The sequence below is a fragment of the Panthera pardus genome, unplaced genomic scaffold (genome assembly GCF_024362965.1).
Source record: "Panthera pardus isolate Hobbes unplaced genomic scaffold, ASM2436296v1 HiC_scaffold_25, whole genome shotgun sequence".
In the NCBI taxonomy this organism is placed as follows: domain Eukaryota; kingdom Metazoa; phylum Chordata; class Mammalia; order Carnivora; family Felidae; genus Panthera; species Panthera pardus.
Window position 1 is genome coordinate 87,584,027 of NW_026526821.1, and position 23,626 is coordinate 87,607,652.

Consider the following 23,626-nt stretch of genomic DNA (forward strand, 5'->3'; position numbering starts at 1 on the left):
GCTCTGATGGGGGAGTGAGCCTCACCTATCCTTGGGTCCTTGTCCTCTGGATCTGAGGCAGCTCGGTAAACACCCTCCCTGCACACCCATCCGTGGGGAAGTCCTGGGGCTGCCCTGCATTCAGGGTGGGTGGGGAGGGTAAGCAAGGAAGGGATTGGTCAGATGTGGCTTCATCTAATTAGGCTTTGAATGGCTGCCCTTGAGGTCTGTGGTCCTCAGAGTCCCTGTCTCACCTAGGACAGTGAATTAGGATGTCCTGGTGACACTTTAAGTCTACATCTATCCCTGCCTGGCAGTGCTGATATGCTTCCCCAGATGTGGTAAGGATCACTGAAGCCCAGCCACATTGAGAATCACTTTCCTGGAAGGAGGTGTCGAACCCCTCTAGTCAGCCGGACCAGGAGAAGGTTGGGAAACGTAGGCTCAGGAGTTGACCGTCTGGCCAGGGCCATAGGACTCTCTCACAGCGAGGTGTCAGAGACCAGCCAGGGCCTTGGGAAACCGGGCCACACTGTCACTTAGAGGTAAAAGAAGTCAGAGAGTAGGGTGGTAAGAAGTTTCCGGAGTGGTTGGGAGATTTTCTGGAGGACGGAGAACTTGAATGAGGCCCTGAAAGATGTGTTAGATTCAGGAAGGTGGGTGGTATGGGAAGCCATTCAGAGGGAGCCACACGCAGGCACTGGGGAGGGGGTTGGTGAGGACCCATGAAGCAGGCTGGTGCAGATAGGAGTGCTGGGAAGGAGGGGAGAGTATGCCAGAGTCCTTTCTTTATCCACCCACCCATTCACCCCTCTGCCCGCCCTCCCTCCTCTCAATTACCCATTCATAGTCCTGCAGTTATGGGATGGAGACTTCAGCTGTGGTCCCTGTGTGTAGAATTGCTGGTTTAACACAGAGATGGCACAGGGTGGTGGTCTTTCAATGGGAGTGAGTCACGTTGCTGTGGAAGTTTACCCTGAGCTCAAGACCCCAGGGAAGATTTAAATGGAGATCTGAAGTCTGAGTAGGATGTAGCCACATGAAGTGGGCAGAAGAGCATTTCAGACAGAGGGACCAGCAACTCCAAGCCTCAAAGGTAAAGAGAGCGTGCTGCCTCCTGCAACCTGCTAGTGTTCAGAAGGGCCGGATTAAGCATGTACGGGGAAGTGGCTCATCACTGTTCGGGACCCCGGAAGGGAAGGTTATCTAGTGGGAGGCAAGACCAAGGAAGTCAGAAGGAACTAGAAGATGAGGGTCTTGGAGGCCATGCCGAGGAGTATGGGCTTCATCCCGAGTGGCTGGTGAATGTTGGACAGGTTTTAAACAGAATGACATTCTTAGAAAGTTCCCGCTGGCTGCAGAGTACAGCATGCATTGGCTTTTGGGAAGGGATTTGCAAAACCAGACGCAAGGAGACCACTTAGGGGGATGCTAGTGAATCCAGGCAAGAGAGGGTGGGGGTGCAAACCAAGGGAAGGAGACGGGTGGATGAGTATGCGAGAAGTTTGGGAGACAGAATCCCCAAGGCCCCAGGCGGTCAATGGGGCACCGTGATGTGGGGGAAGAGAGCCAAGGTGGCATGGGGCTTTTTGGTTGGTTGTCAAAGCGGATGGTGGGACTGGTTTCTGAGAGAGCAGGTTTTGAGGGCAAAGTTAGAGAATCCAGTTTGTGACCAGTTCAGCGTTAGGGGCCAGTAGGGTGCACAGGTGAACTGAGCTCTAAGAGGTTGGGGATGTGGGTCCGGGGCTTAGGGGAGATGCCCGGGGGCAGAAAGCCCAGGAGAGGGCTGGGCACAGGAGGAGACTCAGCCAGCAGAGGGTGAGGGTGGAGAAGGTGGAGGGGCAGTGTAAAAGCACCAGAGGGATGGCGTCAGGAAGAAGGCTGAGGTCAGCTGGCAGGATGCTGCTGAGGGAGTGGGAAGGACAGGAGCCTGCCAGTGGCCTTTGGGCTGAGCTACAAGCAGGTTGTTGTTGACTTTGGACAGAGAATTTTCTAAGGCAGGGGTGCAGGGGGCAGAGGTGAGTGCACTGGGCAGAGGGCCTCGTGGAATCGAACTTGAGAGGGACTGGATGGAGGCAGAACTTTCCAGAGAGAGAGAGGAGAGGGAGGGAAGCTGCCTGAAGATGCAGAGAGCTGCTGGGGAAGGATCTGGGAGACCATCGTTAAATGGGGAAGGGAAGGATCCAGCAGATAGTGTGAAGAATTGGGGGGGACAGGATGGGACAGGGTCGGGGAACAAGAGAGCCTTTAGGTGTAGATGTACAGGGATAACTCCACAGGGCGGGGATGGGCAGTGAAGTGTGCACAGTGCGGAGGGGGCAGAAGACTGTGGTGGCGGCGTGCAGGCCGGGTGGGGGGTGGAGGATGGGCTGTAGGGGCAGGGATCCTGGTGACAAATGGCAGGGAGCAAAGATGTCCCTGGACCCCCGGGGACAGTGAGGTGGACGGGGATAGCATTGGGGTGAGAACGGTGGCCTCACGCCATGCCGAAGGAGCTGCCCGCGGACATACCTCTAACCACTGTCTCTGCTTGTTTCTCCCTCCTGCTTCCGCCGGGCCTGGCGCTCCACAGCTGTGTGCACCTGCCTTCTTCCTCCAGGGCCTCCTCCAAACGGTACTGGAGCCTAGCCTTCTGGAGGTTCTTGTTTCCTGTCCTCCTCGTAAACAGGTTCCTGAAAATGGGGATCCTGGTCTCAGCCTGTAGAGAGGAGCATCACCACAGAGCTCAACAGAGCCGGGAGGAAAGAGGGCATATGGAAATGAAGGATAAACAGGAATCGGAGGGACACTGCCCAGAGTTTGGGAGCCTGGAGAGGAATGCTCTGGGCAGGGAAATATATTAATGAGTTTTCCTGGTGATTCAGGAGAATGTTATAAGCACGTGAGAAAGGTTTGATCTTTCTGCCTCCCTGATCCCTTCTTTTTGCTCCTTTTGTCCTTGGGTTTTTACCCCTGGGCGCCCCCCTCCCACATTGGAGTGGGCATCAGCCTTCAGCAGGCCACGAACAGACCATGAGCAGGCCTTCAGGAAAAACCCTTCTTTTAAAGGGCCCTGCCTCCAGGGTGAAGCACACATCACCCCTCCTCCTGACAGCATTCGTCTCTCAGCCAGTCTACAAATGTAGGTGCTTCCTACGTCACGCCACCTGCACTGAAGGTTTGGAGCAAGACTGTGAATTCCTTCACTTTATGCCCCATGACATAGGGATACATAGGAAGCCAGTGTCGTTCTGAGAGATGCTTCTGGTGGCTTGGTTCTCCTCGAGTCACCCTGGGAGATCGAGAACACTAATGGTAAACACAATGGTACCGACAACAATAATGTAATCCTTACAGGCACTGCAGTTTACTGAGCAGCTCCTGGGTGCCAGACATTTTACGTTTGTTCTCTTATTGAATTGTTGGAGCAAGCTCGTAAGGGTATTGTTATCCCAGATCTTCATATGAGGGTAATGAGTCACAGACGTTGAGTAATTTGCCCAAGGTCAAACAGCTAGAAAGCAGCAGGGCTGGAACCAGAACTGAGGTCTGTCTGATTCTAGAAATGAACTTCTTACTGCTGCAGGTCAGGGAAGTGTAGTGTCATCAGTGTGTCACCAGGCAAGAGTGACAGCTGGGGTTGGTTGTGGCAGGAGGAAGCCAATGTGTTTCAGTGCTCCAGCTGCTCCCACCATCTACGTTAGGGCATTTGTACGTGGATGCACCATCCTTTGAGAAGGAGCCCAAAGCAAGAGTCTTAGAGGATTAATCTAGTGATTCTATTGTTTGTTAAATGAGATTACACAAGGCAAGCTCTAAAGTATCCGGCATAGTCCTTTTATTTATGGTTAACATCTCCTGAGTGTCAAGGCCTTCTTGTATGGACGTGTAGGTTGTGCACTGCACAAGGGCCCTGTGTCTAAAGAGATACAGTTTCCAGGGCAGATACCATATATTTGTATTTATTATAACAATTTTCCAGTAGGTGGCAGTAAAGTGTCTTGTTCTAATAAACCAGTAAAATATGACGATTTTCTGACATGGAAGTAGAGTCTTAAGAAAGGGACATCTTTCTTTAATTGTCACAAAGGTGCCACGTGGGCTGGTAGACCTGTTGAGGGTTCGCCTGAACCCATTCTTCTAAGGGTTGTGTTAACTTCTTCAGGCCTCACACTAATCTTTAGAGGTTGGCAACTTTAATAACCATTTTATAGATGAAAAAATTGAGCCACGGAGAGAGATGAAATAACTTAGCTAGCTCGGTAGTTGGTGGAGTAGAACCTGTGTTCCTAACCATTGTGAGACTTGCTAGTTGTTTAATCCACAGCGGTATGTGCGTGCCTGCCTGGCCCCAGCTGCTTCCTCGTGTATTTCTTCGTGATCACTGAGGATTCTTGCCCAAGTCTCTCTGGCAAACCCTTATAGGCAGAGTTGACACATGCTGTTCTCATCTCTGGTCTATAGTGGTGAAGGAGCCTCCCCAGCAGCTCCCTTCGGTGCTTGTGGATGATGGCACTTCTGTCCCCTTCTCCTGTTTGTGAATTGTCTTTCTGACTCACAGAGCAAGTGTTCTGTCCTGATGGTGGCTGGAGGCGAGAGGTGGGGGTGTGGGGCTGGCAGGTGTCTGGAGGGTGTGGTGTTGGGGATGGAGACAGAGATGGGACACCAGGGTGGATGGTATGTCGGGAGGGTCTGAGCCTGGAGGCAAGACAACCGGGCTAGCAGGAGGATACGTGGTCCTCTCTGGGATTAAGAGGGGCTGGCGTGGACGTGCCAGGATGAAAGTGGGCAGTGTGTGTGTGTGTGTGTGTGTGTGTGTGTGTGTGTGCGCGCGCGCGCGCGCGTGTGTGTGCATGCATGGTTGTGTATGTCAGGGATGGGGAGACCCTGAGCAGCTCACTGATGCATCAGAGCCTGCGTTATGGAGGAGGGGTGGCCTGGGGTTCATTTGAAACAAGGTCACCTGAATCCTGGGCCAGGCTGCTCAAATTGTGACCCTGGAGAATATGGCATCTGGCAAAAACTGACTCAGTTTTCTCATTTTTGCCTGCCCGTTTGCCTACTTGTGTGCCTTTGCCTCTCTGTTTCTGTCTGTCCGTGCATGTCCTTCTTTCGGCCCCGACTGTCCTTCCCTTTTTTTATCTCTCTGCCCTGGCCTTCCTCCCACTGTTGTCTCTGTTCTACCTGCCGTCCCCTGCAGTCGGAGGACACAGACCTGCCGTACCCACCGCCTCAGAGGGAGGCCAACATCTACATGGTTCCCCAGAACATCAAGCCAGTGCTCCAGCGTACCGCCATAGAGGTGAGCCTGTCTCTGGGGTGGGGGGTGGGGAGGCAGCCTGGCCCTTTCCCTTCCTGCCCCCAGCCTCTCCTGGGCCTTTTCCAGCTGCTCTCCTCACTCTGTGTCCCCAGATCCTGGCATGGGGCCTGCGGAACATGAAGAGTTACCAGCTGGCCAGTATCTCCTCTCCCAGCCTTGTGGTGGAGTGTGGAGGCCAGACAGTGCAGTCCTGTGTCATCAAGAACCTCCGGAAGAACCCCAACTTTGACATCTGTACCCTCTTCATGGAAGTGGTAAGCCTGACCTCCCTATTATCTCCTTCCTGAGTCCCGATGCCTAGACTTTTCCTCAGGGCCCTGGGCAGCTCGGGTGTCTGCTCTGACTCCCTGTGGGATCCTGGGTAGGTCATGGCATCTTTCCCACCTCATTCGCCTGTGAAAATGGGGAAGCGGAGCTCACACTCTCCTCACTGGAAGAGTGGAAGCCTCTGAGCAGCACAGATGGGGTCAGCTCGCTCCTTCCTGCCCAGATCCCGAGTGCACAGAAGGGACCCACTGTTCCCTCTCAGGGCAGGTCTCAGCCCGCTGGAGCTCCCCCCAGGGGCCTGCCAGGACTGACCTTCCATGGTTCCTCCAAACCCTCCCTGACTGGGTCCTCCCCCAGCCGTGCTGTGGGCTCACCCCCATGGCCCTCAGGCCCCCAGTCCTCTGCAGCTCCCTGGGCTGCCTGGGCCTAGTGGCCGGAGTAAGGCAAGCCTGAGGAAAGGAAAATGGTTTGCAAGATGAAAGCACTGTAGAAATTCCAGGCCCAGTGGCTGTCAACAGGAGCCTCCTCTTGGCTGAGCCAAAGCCGCCACCGAAGGAGAGCATATAAATTATTTCAAGTTGTGTTCAAAGTGCTTTTGGGGCTGGGGTTGGGAGGGGGAAGAATCTGGGTCTGTAAGCCAACTCTTGAGTATCCACTTGGGGGGGACTGTCTGCAAGAAATGTTGAGTCCTGGGCCAACTTCTCCCCTCTTCCCCTCCCCAGCCAGTGAAGGTTCAGGGAAAGTAGACTTGTTGTAACTTTGGGCTGAGCTAGATGTGTTTGGAAGGTAAGGCTGTGGGGGAAAGTCAGCCTCTGCATACAGCATTCAGGAGCAGACAGAAAAGGTGTGTGGCTTCTGGTCCCCTGGCCAGCTCCTGGGCTTGGCCAACCACCACTTTGGATTTATGGCTGTTGGGGGTTATGAGTGGGTTTATGGTCATTCTCTGCTCTTTGAGCTTGTCCTGTGAAGGAGAGCCCCCCTCCTCCGAAACCTCCCAGAGGTGGGTTCAGGCCATTGTCCAGTGCTTCCCTCCTGCTCTGCCCAGATGCTGCCCAGGGAGGAGCTCTACTGTCCCCCCATCGTGATCAAGGTCATTGATAACCGCCAGTTTGGCCGCCGGCCTGTGGTGGGCCAGTGTACCGTCCGCTCCCTGGAGAGCTTCATGTGTGACCAGTACTCTGAAGAGAGTCCGTCCCCGCAGGGCGGCCCAGGTAGGGGTGAGGCTGTTGATGGAGAGGGCAGGGCAGAGGAGCTGGGGCAGGTGGGGCTTCCCAGGTGAGATGTGTCCGAGGCCCTCCTCTTAGCAGGATGTGAGTGAGAAGTCATTTCTGCTCAGCTGACCAGAAGGGTGGACATCTTGCTTTCCCTGGGGCATCTCCTAGGTCTGGGCTACTGAGAGGCCAGTGCTGCAAAGGGAGGAGGTAGGGGAAGAGTTGAGGGAGAAAGAAAGGCATGGATTCCATGGGATGATGAGGGAGAGAGAGAACTGGGAAGACAGAGAATGTGAGGGAAGGTGGGAGAGACAGAGACAGGAGAGGGAAGAATTGGGTGGGAGGAGGAGAAAGACACAGATTGAGAAGTGTGGAAGACTGAGGGCCTTTTGGCTCAGTATCCTGGCTGAGTCTTGTGGCTGGAGAGGGCCTGGCCACAGAGAGAGCCAGCCCCTTCCAGGCCTGGACACTGATCTTCCCTACAGATGACGTGAGTTTACTCAGTCCTGGGGAAGACGTGCTCATTGACATTGATGATAAGGAGCCCCTCATCCCCATCCAGGTAAGATGGGAACTGGGCCCCCTGGGAGAGATGCTAGCTCCATTGGCCTTGGCTGCCCTTCCCCCTCCCTTCCTTATCACATAGCCTCTATCGAACATCTCTCTCCCTGGTGGCTAGACACTGTATAGGTGGAGGAACCCAGATGCGAACTTTTCATTCTGGTCAGGAGCGGGGTGGAGGGGTTGGGGAAGTCTGTGTGTGTGATCTCCTGGGTAAGACCCAATCATTTTCCTCAAAGCATGAAAAAAAAATGGTCCCTCTACCTAGAGGGCTGTGTTGAGGGCTCTCCCTGCAGATTACTAAGGAAATCATGGTGGGGGCAGCAAATAAGAGAGAAGGAAGACAGGGGAGGGAGTGACCAGGCAGTTTTAGGGGTGCTCCAGCCCCATTGTCTTACCCCAGCCACAACCCTCCTTATGGGTAGATTCACCTATGGGCTCATGCTTGGTGGCACCTTGGAGGCAGCTGAAGAAGAAGGGTCTGTGTTCAAGCCAATAGTCCCTCTTGCCCCATCCCCCTCCTCCCAACTCTAGGAAAAGAGAGAGAAGGGGGCAGGAGGGGAATCTTATTCCAAGGGAATCCAACCCTGTGGGCAGGTAAGAGGCATCCTTTTGCCAGGTACTCAGCAACTTAGGGGCCAGCTGGTGACCCAGACTCTAGTGCCAAACAGAATGGCAGGAGGTCTGTGGCATCTCTTACTGAGCAAGAGGCCTTCTCCCCACCTTGGGCCCTGGGCTGCTCTAGTTCCTGTAGGGCCAAGGTCACCCAGTCCTTCCCACAGTGGAGGTGAAGAAAGGCCTCACCGTGAGCACCAGCCTTGACCTGCATCTGTTCCATGTTGTCACCCCTCTCCCGGCTTTGCATGATGCTGGTCACTCCCCTGGCATCTGGGGCTGGCTTCCCAGAGCTTCCCAGCTGCCCAGAGGCAGAGCCTCCAGCCTGTGTAGACAGTACTTGTGTCCTCGGGCTCTTGGCCTGTTTATTCACCCAGAGATGGCATCCCTTTTTGGGAGGGTCTCATTTCTTTAAACCACCAAACAAATACTGGCCTTGGGAGCAAGAGAACACACTGGGTGGGGTGCTAAGGTGGGCTCAGGATCCTCCAAGCTGCCCTGTCACCGGTCTTCCCTCTGACATGCGGGGCTGATTTCTGCTTCTTTTTCACTCGTGCACCTTTTACCTTTGCCACTTCCACGGGAACATCTCTGCTGTGAGCCTGGGCCTAGCTGCTGCTGAGCTGAGACGAGGTCTTGCTCTATGGTTTCTCTGATGCTAAGAATCCTCACCGGTACCGTGATCTCTGTTTCTCCCACCTCTGTGACTCTCTAGGGTTCTTCCTACCCATCCTCTCCACCGGGGACACCTTCTGTTCTTCTCCTGGTCATCCTTTAAGACTCAGCTTAGGTGTGGTCACTTCCTTCCAGGATTCATCCCTGGCTCCCTCCCCACCGCCTCTTCCTGCAAGTCTTGTCTGCATCTTGGTCCCGGCCTTTTCTTTAGGTCCTGATTGTCTCTGGAAGTGTCAGCACCTTCCCCAGACCAGGTTCAGGGCAGTCACTGGGGCGCATTTCTTGTGCGAGATCAATGCCCAGCACAGGACTGGCTTAAAGGAGGTGTTCCGTGAAGGCTACCTGGATGGGTGGATGTGTGGGTGGATGTGTGGGTGGATGGATGGATGGATGGCCTGCCTACTCTCTGAATGGGTCTAAGAAGGAGCTTCTCTAGACTGGGAAAACCCAAGTGGAAATTTTGGATGGCCCTACCCAAGATTCAACTACGTTTAATACTAGTGCCTTCTGGCCTGGGTGGGTGTTTGTAGCTGAATTAGGCAGATAATTAGCCCCAAACTCCAGGCTACCCAATCCTGGCTCCTGTTTTCCGCCCCCTCAGTGGCCTGTCTGAGTCTGTGCAGGGAAGTGCAGGGCTTGCCCAGCAGGATTTCCGTTCTGTGTGTGCTGCCCTCAAAATGTCTACAGACTCAGATGGGGAGGGACTATTTTGAGTCCTGCTGGCTACGAGCACAGCCAGAGGCAGACGGTGAGGAGGCCCAGTCTGGACGTCCTCCCGGCGTTGACACGAGTGAACCGGGGCTGGGGTCTGAGCCAGTGCAGGGTCTGCGCTCTTTGTGGGAGCACGTGGCCACTCTGGCTAGAGCTGCTGGACAGGCAAAGGGTGGGAAACTGGAATCTGGGCTCCTGGAGGCGTGTCCACACGAGGAGGGCCTGGGCTCTCAGGGCCTCAGAGGTGGGCCGGGAGAAGGAAGAAGTGAGACCTGCTTGCTCTGATGGAGGAGGCTTGGACCTTGCCCTCATTGAGCTCCCTGTCTGATCGAGAAGACATTGTCCTACTCTCAAGGACCTTGAGGCCAGCAGGGAGACCAGTCCTGGTCTCCAGGAAGCCCGGGTCTGATGGTGTCTGATGGGGGACTTGGGGAAAACCAATTTTGTATTGTGTTTTTCTCTGAGATCCATTGATCATATTTGGTTGATCAGGAAATCTTTTGCTCCCTCCGTCCTTCCTGCATAGCCCTTGGCACTTGAGAGGACAAGGCATGCTGAGGCATATCCAGGAGGCAATGGATACGAGTTCCAAATGGTGTGCCAGATAATTCTGGCTGGGCTCACATCCCTTCTCCCCTCCCCCAGATGAGTAGAAGTCTCTGCCCTCTGGGGGCTGGAGGGACAAGAAGTCTGGCAGAATTTGGATTTTTCCTGGCTCCTCTTTGTCCAACCCATGTTTCTCAGCAGACTGTTTCGTGCTCATGGTGACATGGTCCCCACTGCGGAGCTCACTAGGTCCTGACTTTGGACCCAGCTGAGGCCTCCTCCCCAGTTTCAAATCCGCTCTTGCGAAATCCGGCTTCTGTCTTGGTCCCTTCCATCCCCTTCCTTAGTTGTACATGATGAACCTGCTTACCATCATCGGCTCATTTCCTGGTATGAGTCTGTCACACATTAGACATGTCATCTCACACTCGTTCTGATGTTGTCATTGGGCTGAAACTCACGGCAGAGAGTTTTTCAGGGTTCTAGAAATGTTTGGTTTCTGTCAGGAGTGGCCAATTCTAGAGATGGTCCAAAATGTATACATAAGCAGGTCTGTCCACTCGGCCTCGTAGGGCTCCTGGGTCAGCACCCATCTCGGGGTGAGGAGGGTCCCATGTGAGCACGTGCCTGGCCTCTTGAACTCCTCTCTGGTGATCCAGGTGAGGAGGAGATAGGCTCCTGTGAATTAGTTCCACGGTTTATTCTTGGTTTGTGTTCCTATCCTTTGTGTAGGTTTTAGATCCATAGCCTGGGGATGGGGTAGTGCGTGTGCACGTGTGTGTGGTGTATACACATGAGTGTGTGTGAGAGGTGGGGAAGGCTGGGAGCAGCTGTGTGTGCAAGCTTCTGAGAGTGTGTCTAGACTCAGGAGTGGTTTTGCAGGAATCATGGCCGTGACTTTTAACATTCTGAGGGCAGGGCTGGGTATATCCTCAAAGAGGGGGCACAGAGGTTATTTCATTCCATTTAGTGCTCTGCTTTTATATATTGGGGCAGTTGGGTGGCTCAGTCGGTTAAGCCTCCGACTTTGGCTCAGGTCGTGATCTCACAGTTTGTGAGTTCGAGCCCCACGTCGGGCTCTGTGCTGACAGCTCGGAGCCTGGAGCCTGCTTCCGATTCTGTCTCCGGCACTCTCTGCCCCTCCCCCACTTGCACTCTGTCTCTCAAAAATAAAATGTTAAAAAAAAATTAAAAAGGATCCCTTAATTTTCTCTGGTTACAAATACATGTTAATTACATAAAATTTGGAAAATATAGGATAATTATGAGCAAACAGGCATGATCTCCAGCCAAAGCACAGTCTGAATGAACGGCTACCAACATATCCTTCCCATCCTTTCCTTTCCCCCTGGGCTTCTATTTTTGTCTCTGATTCTGAATCAGATCCCATTTCTCTCCTGAAAACAAAATTGGGGTCTCTGTTTGCTAACCTGCTTTCTCATGAAGCTGGTTCTTGGGGTTCTGATTAAGAAGAGGGGGTGAGAAAGGCTGTGCGGGACACACCCAGAGCACCGCCCCCCCCATCACCTACAGAGGGTCTTGAAGCTCAGAGTAGAGGTGGTGCCCCTGCCTACCCCACACATCACCCACCTTGCAGGCACTGAGATGCCCCTGGAGTCGCCCGGTCAGGGGTGACTCTTGCCCATCATTCTGAGAGCCCACCCTGGGTAGGGGGGCTCCTCTGTGTCTCCAGAGAAGGAGAATTTCCGGGCGTGGGTGTGGGGACTACGCGCAGGTTGAAGAGGCATAAAGAAAGAACACCTTGAAACTTTCACGCTAGTTGGGAGAGATGAGACGTGTGTAGCTGGTCTCCAGTGAGATGCTTTATCAGCAAGGGAGGAAGATTGTGGACTCTCTTGGCCCTGTGGGTTGGCATGGGCTAAGTGATCAGGAAAGCTTCTGGGGAGGGGGTGGCCAGATGAGAGAAAGGCTGTGAAGGCTGGTGGAGTTACAACAGCAGAGGGGAGAGGAGGACTTTCCTGGTGGGCAGAGGAGTGGGAGCAGAGGCTTGGCAGTGGCACTGCATGTGTGTGAGTGTGTGTGTGTGTGTGAGGTGGGCAGGTATTGGAGGCTGGTGTGGAGAAGGCATCAGAAGGTTTGAAGACCTGCTCCCCATGCTGTGGGGTGGGGTGCTGAGGCTGACCGCTCCCTGGCTTCCTAGCTTGGGCTCATTTTGAGCCTGCCGCTCCAGTTATAGTCTCTGGGATGCTGTGAAGGTGGCAACGTGCTCCCAGAACTGGAGCGGCAAATTATGCCCACGTCCCAAAGGAGAACGTGTAATTTCGGAAGCTGGACCAGATCTTTGGAGCACTATGTTTAGCTTTATTTTTTCTCCCTCTTGCTCTGGTGAACTGCCGGTTTCCCTCTCACCTTTCTAAAAACAAACTGTATTAAAAATAACAATAAGGCTTCTGTGAGGCTCAGGATGAGAGCAGGAGGGGCAGAGGCGGCCGGCGGGGGCGGGTTGTGTGGAGTTCATCCAGTCTATGCCAGGGGTCACACCGCATCCACTAACATGTGGCCAGCACCCCAGCACCATCCAGCGACCTGGCCTGGTGCCCACCGGCCATTCTGCCCTCCTGCCTGTGCTTCTGGCTCTGAACAGCCATGAGACTAGTTTAGGGGAGGCTAGGGTCCCCCTTGGTGATGCCTTCTTCACAAAGCAGGGACGGGTCTGTGGTTCCAAGACTCCCCTCCAGGTCTCAGCTGTCTTCATCCTGTCCTTCCTGAGCCCTTTCTGACCCCCCAGGTGAATGTGTCTCCCAGGCTTTTTCTGCCAAGGAGGGGAGGGCTGCCTGGAGCTCAGCCTCCTGTGGCGTCTCTCAGAGCCCCCTATTCAGGGCTCAAAGGCAGAGAGGGCTTAACCGTGGGTGTCTGCGTCCTTGCTGGTCTCCTGAGCCCCTCAGCCTTATTTGCCCACTGCCCAGTGCCTGCCTTCCAAAGCTGAGCCATTTGCTTTCTTGAATGTGCTGTATTTTATTCATTTATCCCTTTGCACTTAAAAAAATTTATTTATTTATTTATTTTGAGATAGATAGATAGAGAGAGCTAGTGCAAGTGGGGATAGGGCAGAGAGAGAGGTAAAGAGAGAATCCCAAGCAGGCTCTGCGTTATCAGTGCAGAGTCCAATGCAGGGCTCGAACTCATGAACTGAGAGATCATGACCTAAGCCGGAATCAAGAGTCAGATGCTTAACCAACTGAGCCACCCAGGCGCCCCTGCTCCTTTGCACTTGTTATCCTCTCTGCCTGAAGCATCTCCTATCTTTGTCTACCTAGACTAATACTCATCCACCCAGAGCCCCATCACCTTCTCTGGGACCATTGTAGTGGTCACTTGTCTCCAGTCCTGACCCCTGAGGCCCTCTGGGCCCTGTAACCCATGGATTCACACAATAAAGTATTGAGTCACAGTACCAGAAGATTCCAGACAAGGATCCAAAGCCAGAAGAGGATGCAGAAAGTTTTCTCTAATATAGCAGTGGCATGTTGGACTATAAGACTCGTAAAGCCCCCCCTTATATAGGCTTTGGGGAAGCCGTATGATGCCCTGGTTGTTGTCCTTGAATAGAAAAGACTCAGAAACAGGTACTAGCTTAGGAACCATGCCCAAGCAGGGGTTGGTGTAGTTCAGCTGTTAGAAGAAACCACCAGGGATGATGGGGAGCTTGGAGTACGTATGAGTTGGGGAAGTTTGAAAGGCAGGGAAGGCATTGAGTCAGTGGTGCCAAGGGTAGTGAGAATGCGGGCAAGAGACAGGCATTGGCTGAGCCCCTTCCGCGTGCCTCACCTGTGCTGGGTGTGTGCGGCCTGTATCTCCTCCATACTCGTTGCTGCCCTATGAGCTGGGCTTTGTGCCCATTCTCTGGATGGGGATGCCGACTCAGAGAGGTCAGGGGGCTTGACCAGGGTCATGCAGCAGATAAAGCAATGGGGCCAGGATTTGGACCCAGTCTTATCCAACTCCAAAACACATGTTCCTTCCACAACTTTTGCAGCCTCCCTGGTTGGAGAGCTCTACGTCCTTGGGGGCTGTCCAGTCTTCCCTGAAGTGGTTTCTCTAACCCTGTTGCTAACCAGAGTGTTTAATTTGTAGCTTGCAGACGGTCTGTCGGGCTCTGCCCCCACTAACATGGCATCCTCTCCATCCAGTCCTCATGTATGTATTGTTTACCTATTTGTGGGCTCTTTGATTTCCCTGGGGGGCTGGGGGCGGGGGTAGGGAGTTAAGGAAAGGAACAAAAGGAGAGTGGGAAGGGAAGAAAGGAAGTACATTTGACCCTTGCACAATGTGGGGGTTAGAGACACCAGCCCCCACACGGTAGAAAATTCGGTAACTTTTAACCCCTCAAAAACCTGAACTAATAGCCTACTGTTGACCAGAAGCCTTACCGATAACATAGTCATAACATAACATATTTTGTATGTTAAACGTATTATATACTGTATATTTTTGTACATATATCTTACAATAAACTAAGCTAGAGAAAAGAAAATGATGTTAGAAAAATCGTAAGGGAGAGAAAATACATTTACAGTACTGTATGTACTGTATTCATTGAAAAAAATCTGTGTGTTGGTGGACCCATATAGTTCAAGCCCATGTTGGTCAAGTGTCGACTGTATTTCCTGAGACCCAGCAGAAAACAGTTACCTGCCTTGTGTAGTGGTGGAGGGTGGGGGGCAAGCTCAGGGAAGGTTCTCAGAAACAGACATCCCTGAGTTATCTCTTAGTGCATCTTGGGATTTACCTTAATCCTGTTTACCTGCATGAGGGCTAGAGGGTTGGTTGGGATCACATGGGCCAGTGGAAACAGGGAAGTCTCTAAATTAGATCCTGACCTCCGGAAAACAGGACACGAGAAGCTTCTGTGGGCAATGGCAGGTTGATTTTCTCTGCCCCTCCCAGAGGCATGAAAGTGTGACTGAGGAACCCTGGTTGTCTTGAGCAGATTCTAAGAAGTATGCTGGCGCCCACAGTCTACAGCTGGGCTGATTTCCTCGGTGTCATCTTGGGGGGTCATGGGGCCCTCCAGGAAGATGACTTGGGCGTTTAGCCTTCACCATGCACTCATGAAGTCCCACGCTGAGGGCCAGAGCAGCTCCTGAGCTGCTGGGGGAGCCCTAAGAGATGGAACCCGCCCATCGTTAAATTCTGTTCATGCTGTCAGGGGGAGGGATTCCTGTAGTAGGCATCTTATGGATTTCTAGGAAGAGGCAATATATTTTTTTAAATTTTTTCTGATGTACCCATTGTAGAAAATATAGAAAACAAAAGAGTGCAAAGCAGAAAGTGAAAACCACCTGTATTCCTACCAGTTGGAGATAATCACAATTAAGATTTTGATGTGCTCATGGGGCACCTGGGTAGCTCAGTTGGTTAAGCATCCAATTCTTGGTTTTGGCTCAGGTCATAATCTCACGGTTCGGGAGTTCGAGCCCCTCATGGGGCTTCACGCTGATGGTGTGGAACCTGCTGGAATTCTCTCTTTCTGCCCCCCACTCTCTTTCTCTGTCTCTCAAAATAAATAAATAAACTTCAAAAAAATTACAAAAAAAGATTTTGATGTGCTCACGTTTTTAGATATCTTTTATACATTTGTGCATACTTTTGTCTAAAAACAAATTTGGAATCATATTTTAATCTGCACTTTCTTTTACTTAAAAGTATACCATGAATGTTTTTCCATATCTTTATATTCTTTAAAAACATGGCTACATGTAATCCCATTATATAGCCATCCATAAAGTTTTTACCACTCCCATATCATTGGACATTTAATTTTTTTTAATTAAAATTTTTTTTTAACATTTATTTATTTTTAAGAGAGAGAGAGCAAGAGAGAGAGAGCAGGGGAGGGGCAGAGGGAGAGGGAGACACAGAATCCAAAGCAGGCTCCAGACTCTGAGCTGTCAGCACAGAGCCCCACGAGGGGCTTGAACCCACGAAGTGAGAGATCATGACGAACCAAAGTTCGATGCTCAACTGACTGAGCCACCCAGTCACCCCCATTTAATTTTAGTTTTAATTTCCACTTGTGTATTATATTTTGTTTCTTAGAGGAGTTATTTTTGTTTACTTTAGATAGTTTTAGCCCATTTTGTGTTACATTTAATCCTTGGCATTTTATAGCCTTTGTTTATTCCCTACAGGGAATATCTTTTTAAAAAAATGATTGGGTCTAGCTATTTATTATTAGAATATAGGGAAACAATATTTTGTATGTATACTTTGAAACATGCTCTTTAGTGAGCTCCTTTATCAATCCTGAGAGTTGTTCATTGATTCTGTTGGATTTTCCAGGCAGGTAAGATTGTTTTCTTCAAACAGCAATAAATATGTCACTATCTCTCTAATAAGTATACCTTCTTCCTGTTTCCAGAATAACATTTGATAATTGCGATGCTAGTGAGCAAACATATTTAGTTACTGATTCTAATGAAAAGCTTCTACCATTTTTCCATTAGTTATGATAATGATTGGTAATTTAAGATAGATATTCTTGATTTTGCCAAGGTTGTGCCCTTTACTATTAGTTTGTTAATAGTTTAAAAATTAGGTATAGGAGTTTAACTTTATCCACTGCTGTTTGGCATTTATCAAGATGATTATTTTGTTTGATATTGTTCCATTAATATGATGTATAATTTTCGTGCATTCCTGGGATAAATCTGAATCGGTCAGTTGGTCATGGTATTATAATTTCCTATAATTGAAGTTCTCTGATCCGATGCAATCACGACAGGTAGTTGGTTGGCTAATTGAAAAAGGTGATTGAATGGGACTGATTAAAATTCATGCGTACACACCATAAACATTTTATTTCTGACCCTATCTGTGTATCTTCCCATGCTAATCATTTGACATGTGCCAAGGCCTCCTTCCATCTGGATCTGCTATTAGGGTGTCGTCCTGTCATCCTCTTGGTATAAGCCACATCCAAAATGCATTATCTATGATTTTTCCTGTAGGTTTATTAAAGTTTGGTGAGATTTTAATGATACCTGCAGAAAAACCAGACTGTGGAGTCCTTCTAAAAATTTAAGATTCCTCCTTCCCATACCTTCCCTTAAAAAAGTCCCACTAATGATTCAACACTTTCATACAACATTGAGTGCTCATCACAACAGGTGCACTCCTTACCCCCCACCACCTATTTAATTAAATTCACTGATTGAATCACTGTATTGTGCACCTGAAACTAATATTTTACTGTATATTTACTAACTGGAATTTGAATAAAAACTTCAAAAAAAATCTCACTCATACTTAATTTTCATGAGTTAAAAAAATCATTAAATTCATATTCTAGAATAGATGGCTTTTCTTAAAAAAAATTTTTTTTTAAATATTTGTTTTTGAGAGAGAGAGAGAGAAAGAGAGAGATAGAGCGTGAGCAGGGAGGGGCAGAGAGAGAGGGAGACACAGAATCTGAAGCAGGCTCCAGGCTCTGAGCTGTCGGCACAGAGCCCAATGTGGGGTTTGAACCCACAAACCTTGAGATCATGACCTGAGCTGAAGTTGGACACTTAACTGACTGAACCACCTACGTGCCCCTTAAATTCAATTTTATATGTTTTTGTAATATTGACTTACTGATCTAATTACCCTGTTAGTACAATGGCATAAACAGGTTTGGGAACCAGCACAGTGACTCTTAAGCACGAAGCGCCCCGGTGGGTGCCGTAGTGGGCATACTAGGTTAGCTGCACGCTTTGCACCTTACACTGTTAGCAGGGGGAAAGCATAGTGTTTGTTGATCCTCGGTAAGGGCAAGTTTGAAAGAACTTCTAGACTATATTATGAGTTAGATTTGCTCTTACTTATTTAGTATTTTTGTATGTCTATTAATAGGTGTTACTTTTAATTTTTTTTTAACGTTTATTTATTCTTGAGACAGAGAGAGACAGAGCATGAATGGGGGAGGGTCAGAGAGAAAGGGAGACACAGAATCTGAAACAGGCTCCAGGCTCTGAGCTGTCAGCACAGAGCCCGACGCGGGGCTCGAACTCACGGACTGTGAGATCATGACCTGAGCCGAAATCGGATGCTTAACCGACTGAGCCATCCAGGCGCCCCAATAAGTGTTACTTTAAAGTGGTATTTGTTAGGTTTTGACATCAGAATTATAAGTTTCATAAATACTTTTTTGAGGTGTTCTCATTTTCTGTGCTCTTGAACAGTTTCTATGGCATGGGAATTACTGTTTCTTAAAGGTTTGAAAATACACTAAAGCCACTCTATGAATCTGAATTATGCATGTTGGCAATTTCATGATGTAAACATGTAATAGTCTTGTTTTATGTACAAAATGTCTAGTAATATGAATCAACCTAAATGTGAAAAATGACTAACAGTCATGTAATTTAAAAGGTGGCAGCCAAGCAAATTGTATTTATGGTGTAGCTGATAGGTAGGATACTTATTTTTTCTTGAAAATGGTGCTGTTACGTGAATTTTGCGTTCTAGATTTTCAGGAATGCATGCCTTATATAATTGTAAGATGCATCTACTACCCTGCACTTCTTTATAAAACTGGGCCCAGGACCTTTTTGGGAAGGGGAGTTTTTGATCACTCTCTACTTCTGTCAGTTTGGTAGTTTGATGTCCCCAGATATTGCTTATTACATTACCGTGGCTTTGTATTTATTACTACAATAAAAGAAAAACATTTCTATATCTGTCCCGTTTTCATCTTCATTCCTAATTTTGTGATTTATGTTACTTATCTTTTTTACTTTTATGGTTGTTTTTCATCCAAAGAATCAGCTCTTCAAAAATTCTGCTATTCGGTTAGTTTCCTTAATTTCTAGTCATTTTTAAGCCCTCTTCCTCTGAAATTCCTGTCATTTATATTTTGGATCTCTTGGGCTATTACTTCATCTTTCCCTTGCTCCCTCCTTCCTTCCCTCTCTGCCTTGTTTAAATTTTCTTTTCAAAAGGGGATATTAGTCTGCATTTTGTCCTCATAATTCTAAAATTCTGAAATCTTGCTTATTTCATACTTAAGTCCTTATTCCATCTGGCATTGATTTGTGTTATGTGCAAAATGTGAAGTAGAGATTGGATTTCTTTTTATTTTTTCCCATGTAGATAACCGGTGAATTCATATCATCACAGAATGACCTATCCTTTCTTGATCTGTAATGACAATTGTGTCATATATCAGGTTTCCAGAAAAGTGTGGGTTGGTTTGTGGCTATCTATTCTGTTCCATTGGTCTTTCCCTGCACTAATACTCCACTGTCTTATTTACTATAGCTTTATAACAAGGCTTCATACCTGGTAAAGGAAATATTCTACCTCATTCATTTTTAAGAGTGTTGTTGCTATTCTTGTCCTTTGCTTTTTCCATCTCAATTTTCTTTATTTTATTTTATTATTATTTTTTTCCATGTCAATTTTACAATCAGCTTGTCGGCTTCTGTTGTGATTTGTGATTGAGTGAATTTTTGGATCAATTTGGGGAAAGCATTTTTATAATATTGTCTTTTAAACATGGATATGATCTCTCTCCATTTATTTAGGTATTCTTTAATGTTTTTCTATAAATTTTATATTTTTTTCCCAAAAAAGTGTGGTACAACTTTTATTAGATTTTAGTTCTAGTAATTGTATGCTTTATTGTATTTTTACTTGGATTTTAAAGGTACATTATCTAATAATTTTTTGCTTGTATATAAATGAAATTTATTCTCATATGCTGACATTATATTCAGAAACTTTGCTAAATTCTCTTATTAATCCCACTGATTGGATAATTTTTCTGGGTTTTCTGTGTAGTTGGTCATATAATGTGTGATTAATCACAGTTTTAATTCTTCTGTGTACTTTCAATTTCTTTTTCTCTTTATTATTTCCTTATTGCACTGGAGAGGACATTCAATTCAATATTCTATGTAACTGATAATAGAGAGTATTCTTATCTACTCTAATTTAAAAGTGAATATTTTTATGTTACACCACTGGTGTTTCAGGTGAATGATTACCAGTTAGCTAAGAGTTTTTATCATGAATGATGTGAAACATTATTGCATGTTCTTTATGTATCTGTTGAGGTGTTTATATAATTTGTTTGATCTGTAAATGTGGTGTTCCTTTAATCTATTAATGTGGTGAATTACATTAATAGGATTTTTTTTTTTTTAATTGCTGAAACAACTTTGCATTTCTGAAACAATCTATCCTGGTCACAATACATTATTATTATTATCATTATCATTAGCATTATTATTTTGTTTGTGCATTGCTGGTTCAGTTTGCAAATATTTAATTTAGGAAATTTTCTTGCATCAATTATTGTGAGTGATAATGGCTTGAAGTTTCTTTTTCTGATACTGTTTTTTTCAGGTTTTGGTAGCTACATAATACTAATCTTCAAAAATGACTTGGGGGCATACATGCTCTTTTTTCTAGTCTCTTGACAAAGACTGACATTATCTGTTGCCTAAATGTTTGGTAGATGCATTTCTAAAGCTGTCTAGACTAAGTATTTTTCCTGGGGATATTTTAAATTGCTGATAGAATGTGAAGAAATGTTTATAGGACCTTTGAGGTTTTCTTTTTCTATGTGAGTCACTTTTGGTGATTTATATTTTATAGGAATTTATCCATTTCCTCCTAAAAATTATCGACATACCATTTCTCACAATAACCGTTTACTTTTTCAATTTTTTCCTTCTTTTATTTATGTTCCTTTTAATTCCTAAGGTTTTATTTTATTATTCTTGCCAGAATTTGTCAGATTTTTAAAAAATCTTTTCAAAGAACCAATTTTTAGCTCTGTTGATATTCTATTGTTTCCTTGTTTTCTAGTTTATTAATTTCTTTATCATTTCCTTCCTTTTATTTTTGGGAGAGGGTTATTTTATTCTTAACCTCTTAAGTGCTATGTCTAGTTCATCGATTTTTAAACTTTCTTCTTTTCTAATATAAACATTTGGGACTATAAAATTCCCTCTAAGTACTGTTTTATGCATCCCACAGGTTTTGATGACTGTTTTTTTTGTTGTTGTTGTTGTTATTTTCTAGTTTTCCAGTTCAGTGTTTACTGATTTTCGCTGTGTTTATTTTTGAAACCTGTATTGCTTAAAAGTAGAAGTTCCTAGCTTATGTTTTAAGTTATCTCTTTGTTGCTGGTTTCAGCTTACCTGTGCTATGGTTCAGAGAATGGGGTCTGTATGTTATGTTTCTTGATACTTACTTTGTGGTCTATTACAAGATCATTTTTTGGTAATTGTCCTGTGTGTGCGTGGAAAGAATGTCTAGTCTATAAATGTGTTTTACACATAACATGTCCATTTGGATCAGACTTGTTAATTGTGTTGGTTTTTGTTTTTTAAGTTTATTTATTTATTTGAGGGAGACAGAGACAGAGTTGGGGAGGGACAGAGAGAGAGGGAGAGAGAGAGAATCACAAGCAAGCTCCATGTTGCCAGCGCAGAGCCCTACGTGGGGCCCAAACTCATGAAACCATGAGATCATTACCAGAGCTGAAACCGAGTCAGACGCTTAACCGACTGAGTCACCCAGGCACCATTGTTAATTGTGTTATTTAAATCTATTTTTATTCTGAGTTTTATATGTGTCATTCATTAATTTCTGAGAGAGGTATAATTGAACATCCTGCTTTGATTTGATATTTCTCATTTTCTCCTTATGATCCTGCCTACTTTTCCTTTATATACTTAATGCTGTGTTATTAGCCACGAACAGGTAGAATTCTTATATCTTACTAGAAAATTGAATCTTAAAAAAAAATTTTTTTTTTTTTACATTTATTTATTTTTGAGAGACAGAGAAACAGAGCACACGTGGGGAGGGGCAGAGAGAGAAGGAGACAGAATCCAAAGCAGGCTCCCAGCTCTGAGCTGTCAGCACAGAGCCCGATGCAGGGCTCAAACTCACAAACAGTGAGATCATGACCTGAGCCGAAGTCGGACGCTTAACCAACTGAGCCACCCAGGCACCCCAAATTGAATCTTTTAAGGATACCTAGTGAACCTCTGGCCCTTTGCCTTTTAAAATATCTCCTAATGAGAGTGCTTTTTTTTTCATGTTAATATAGGCCACACCAGCTTCCTTTTGGCCAGTATTTTCCTAGTATACCTTTTTCTATTGTTTTACTTTCAACTTTTCTGTGACGTTATGTTTTAGCTGTCTCTTTGGTAAACAGGAAATAGGTGGATTCTGTTTTTTCTTTCGTGTGTTCTGGCAATATGTTTTCTTAACTGGTGAGTTGAGTCCAATTATTAATTGTGTTTATTGATATATTTGGATTTATTTCTGCCATCTTATTTTTTGTCTTTATTCATCCTGCCCATTTTTCCCCTCATTTTTTTTTTCTTTTTTGGATTGAAAGATTACTTCCCCATCCCACATTCTTTCTTCCCTTTTCAGTTTCAAAACTATACACTGTTTCTATTCCTTTAGAGATTAGTATAGAAACTTTATCATGCATAGTCAATGTAGCAAATTCTATGTCTAATTAATATTTACAGCTTCCGTCAGAATATGCTTTAATTCCAGTCACATACAAATTTACAAACTTCTGTTCAATATTTTAGTTTTAACTGTAAATGACGTTTTAAAAATAATACCATTTTTATTTTTATTTATTTTATTATTTTTAAAAATATTTATTTTTGAGAGAGAGAGTGTGTGAGCAGGGGAGAGGCAGAGAGAGATTGGGAGACACAGAATTCGAAGCAGGTTCCAGGCTCTTAGCTGTCAGCATAGACGGGGCTCGAACTCACAAACCGCGAGATCATGACCTGAGCTGATGTCGGATGCTTAACTGACTGAGCCACCCAGGTGCCCCAAAACAATATCAGTTTTAAAAGTAACCTATTTCATTTTAGTTATACCCATATTTACTGCCTTGTTTTGTAGGTCAGTCTTCTTCCTTCTGGGATCATCTTCTTTCTACCTGAAGTAGAGCTTATAGAAATTCTTATAATTAGGATTAGTTCATTGTAAATGTTCTCACTTTTAAATTATTGCTTGAAAATATTTTTATTTCATCCTTATTTTGGAAATACTGGTTTTACTGACACTTATTTTCTTTCAGCACTTTGAAGATACTATTATCTTTTTGCTTCCATTTTTCTGTTGTCTTCCTAAATCTAAATCTGAGAACTGTTTTTTGTTTTGTTTTGTTTTAATTAGTTCTATATAGTTTTCAATCACTATCTCTTTTTTTTTTTTTTTCAACTTTTTTTTTTTTTTTTATTTTTTTTTATTTTTGGGACAGAGAGAGACAGAGCATGAACGGGGGAGGGGCAGAGAGAGAGGGAGACACAGAATCGGAAACAGGCTCCAGGCTCCGAGCCATCAGCCCAGAGCCTGACGCGGGGCTCGAACTCACAGACCGCGAGATCGTGACCTGGCTGAAGTCGGACGCTTAACCGACTGCGCCACCCAGGCGCCCCAATCACTATCTCTTTAAATGTTACATATTTCCCATTTTCTCTATCATTTCCTTCTGGAACTCTGATTAGATCTACAATGGACCTTCTCTGTTCTCCATGTTAGTTCAACTTTCTTTCATATCACTTTTTTCTTGTGTTGCCCTCTGGCTAATTTCTGAAGATAGATCTTCAAGTTCACTAAGTCTTTAGCTGCTTTTAAAGGCTCATGTTTAGGGGCACCTGGGTGGCTCAGTTGGTTAAGTGTCTTGACTTCAGCTCAGGTCATGATCTCACCATTCCTGAGTTCGAGCCCAGCATCAGGCTCTGTGCTGACAGCTTGGAGCCTGGAGCCT

General features: G+C 46.6%; 1 protein-coding gene across 23 annotated transcripts in view; it reads left to right on the plus strand.

Annotated features, from left to right (window-relative positions):
* Positions 1–23,626, plus strand: part of DYSF (dysferlin) — a 224,594-nt gene that overhangs the window by 150,891 nt on the left and 50,077 nt on the right. For 8 of the 23 annotated variants that reach the window (XM_053890797.1, XM_053890803.1, XM_053890807.1 and 5 more), the window contains 5 exons: positions 5,159–5,260; positions 5,371–5,532; positions 6,591–6,756; positions 7,242–7,318; positions 13,960–14,022. In XM_053890797.1, the coding sequence (XP_053746772.1) occupies positions 5,159–5,260; positions 5,371–5,532; positions 6,591–6,756; positions 7,242–7,318; positions 13,960–14,022 (570 nt within the window). Of the gene's footprint in view, positions 1–2,551; positions 2,594–5,158; positions 5,261–5,370; positions 5,533–6,590; positions 6,757–7,241; positions 7,319–13,959; positions 14,023–23,626 lie in introns of all 23 variants that reach the window. The other 15 variants (XM_053890801.1, XM_053890805.1, XM_053890809.1 and 12 more) reach the window with 3 other exon arrangements.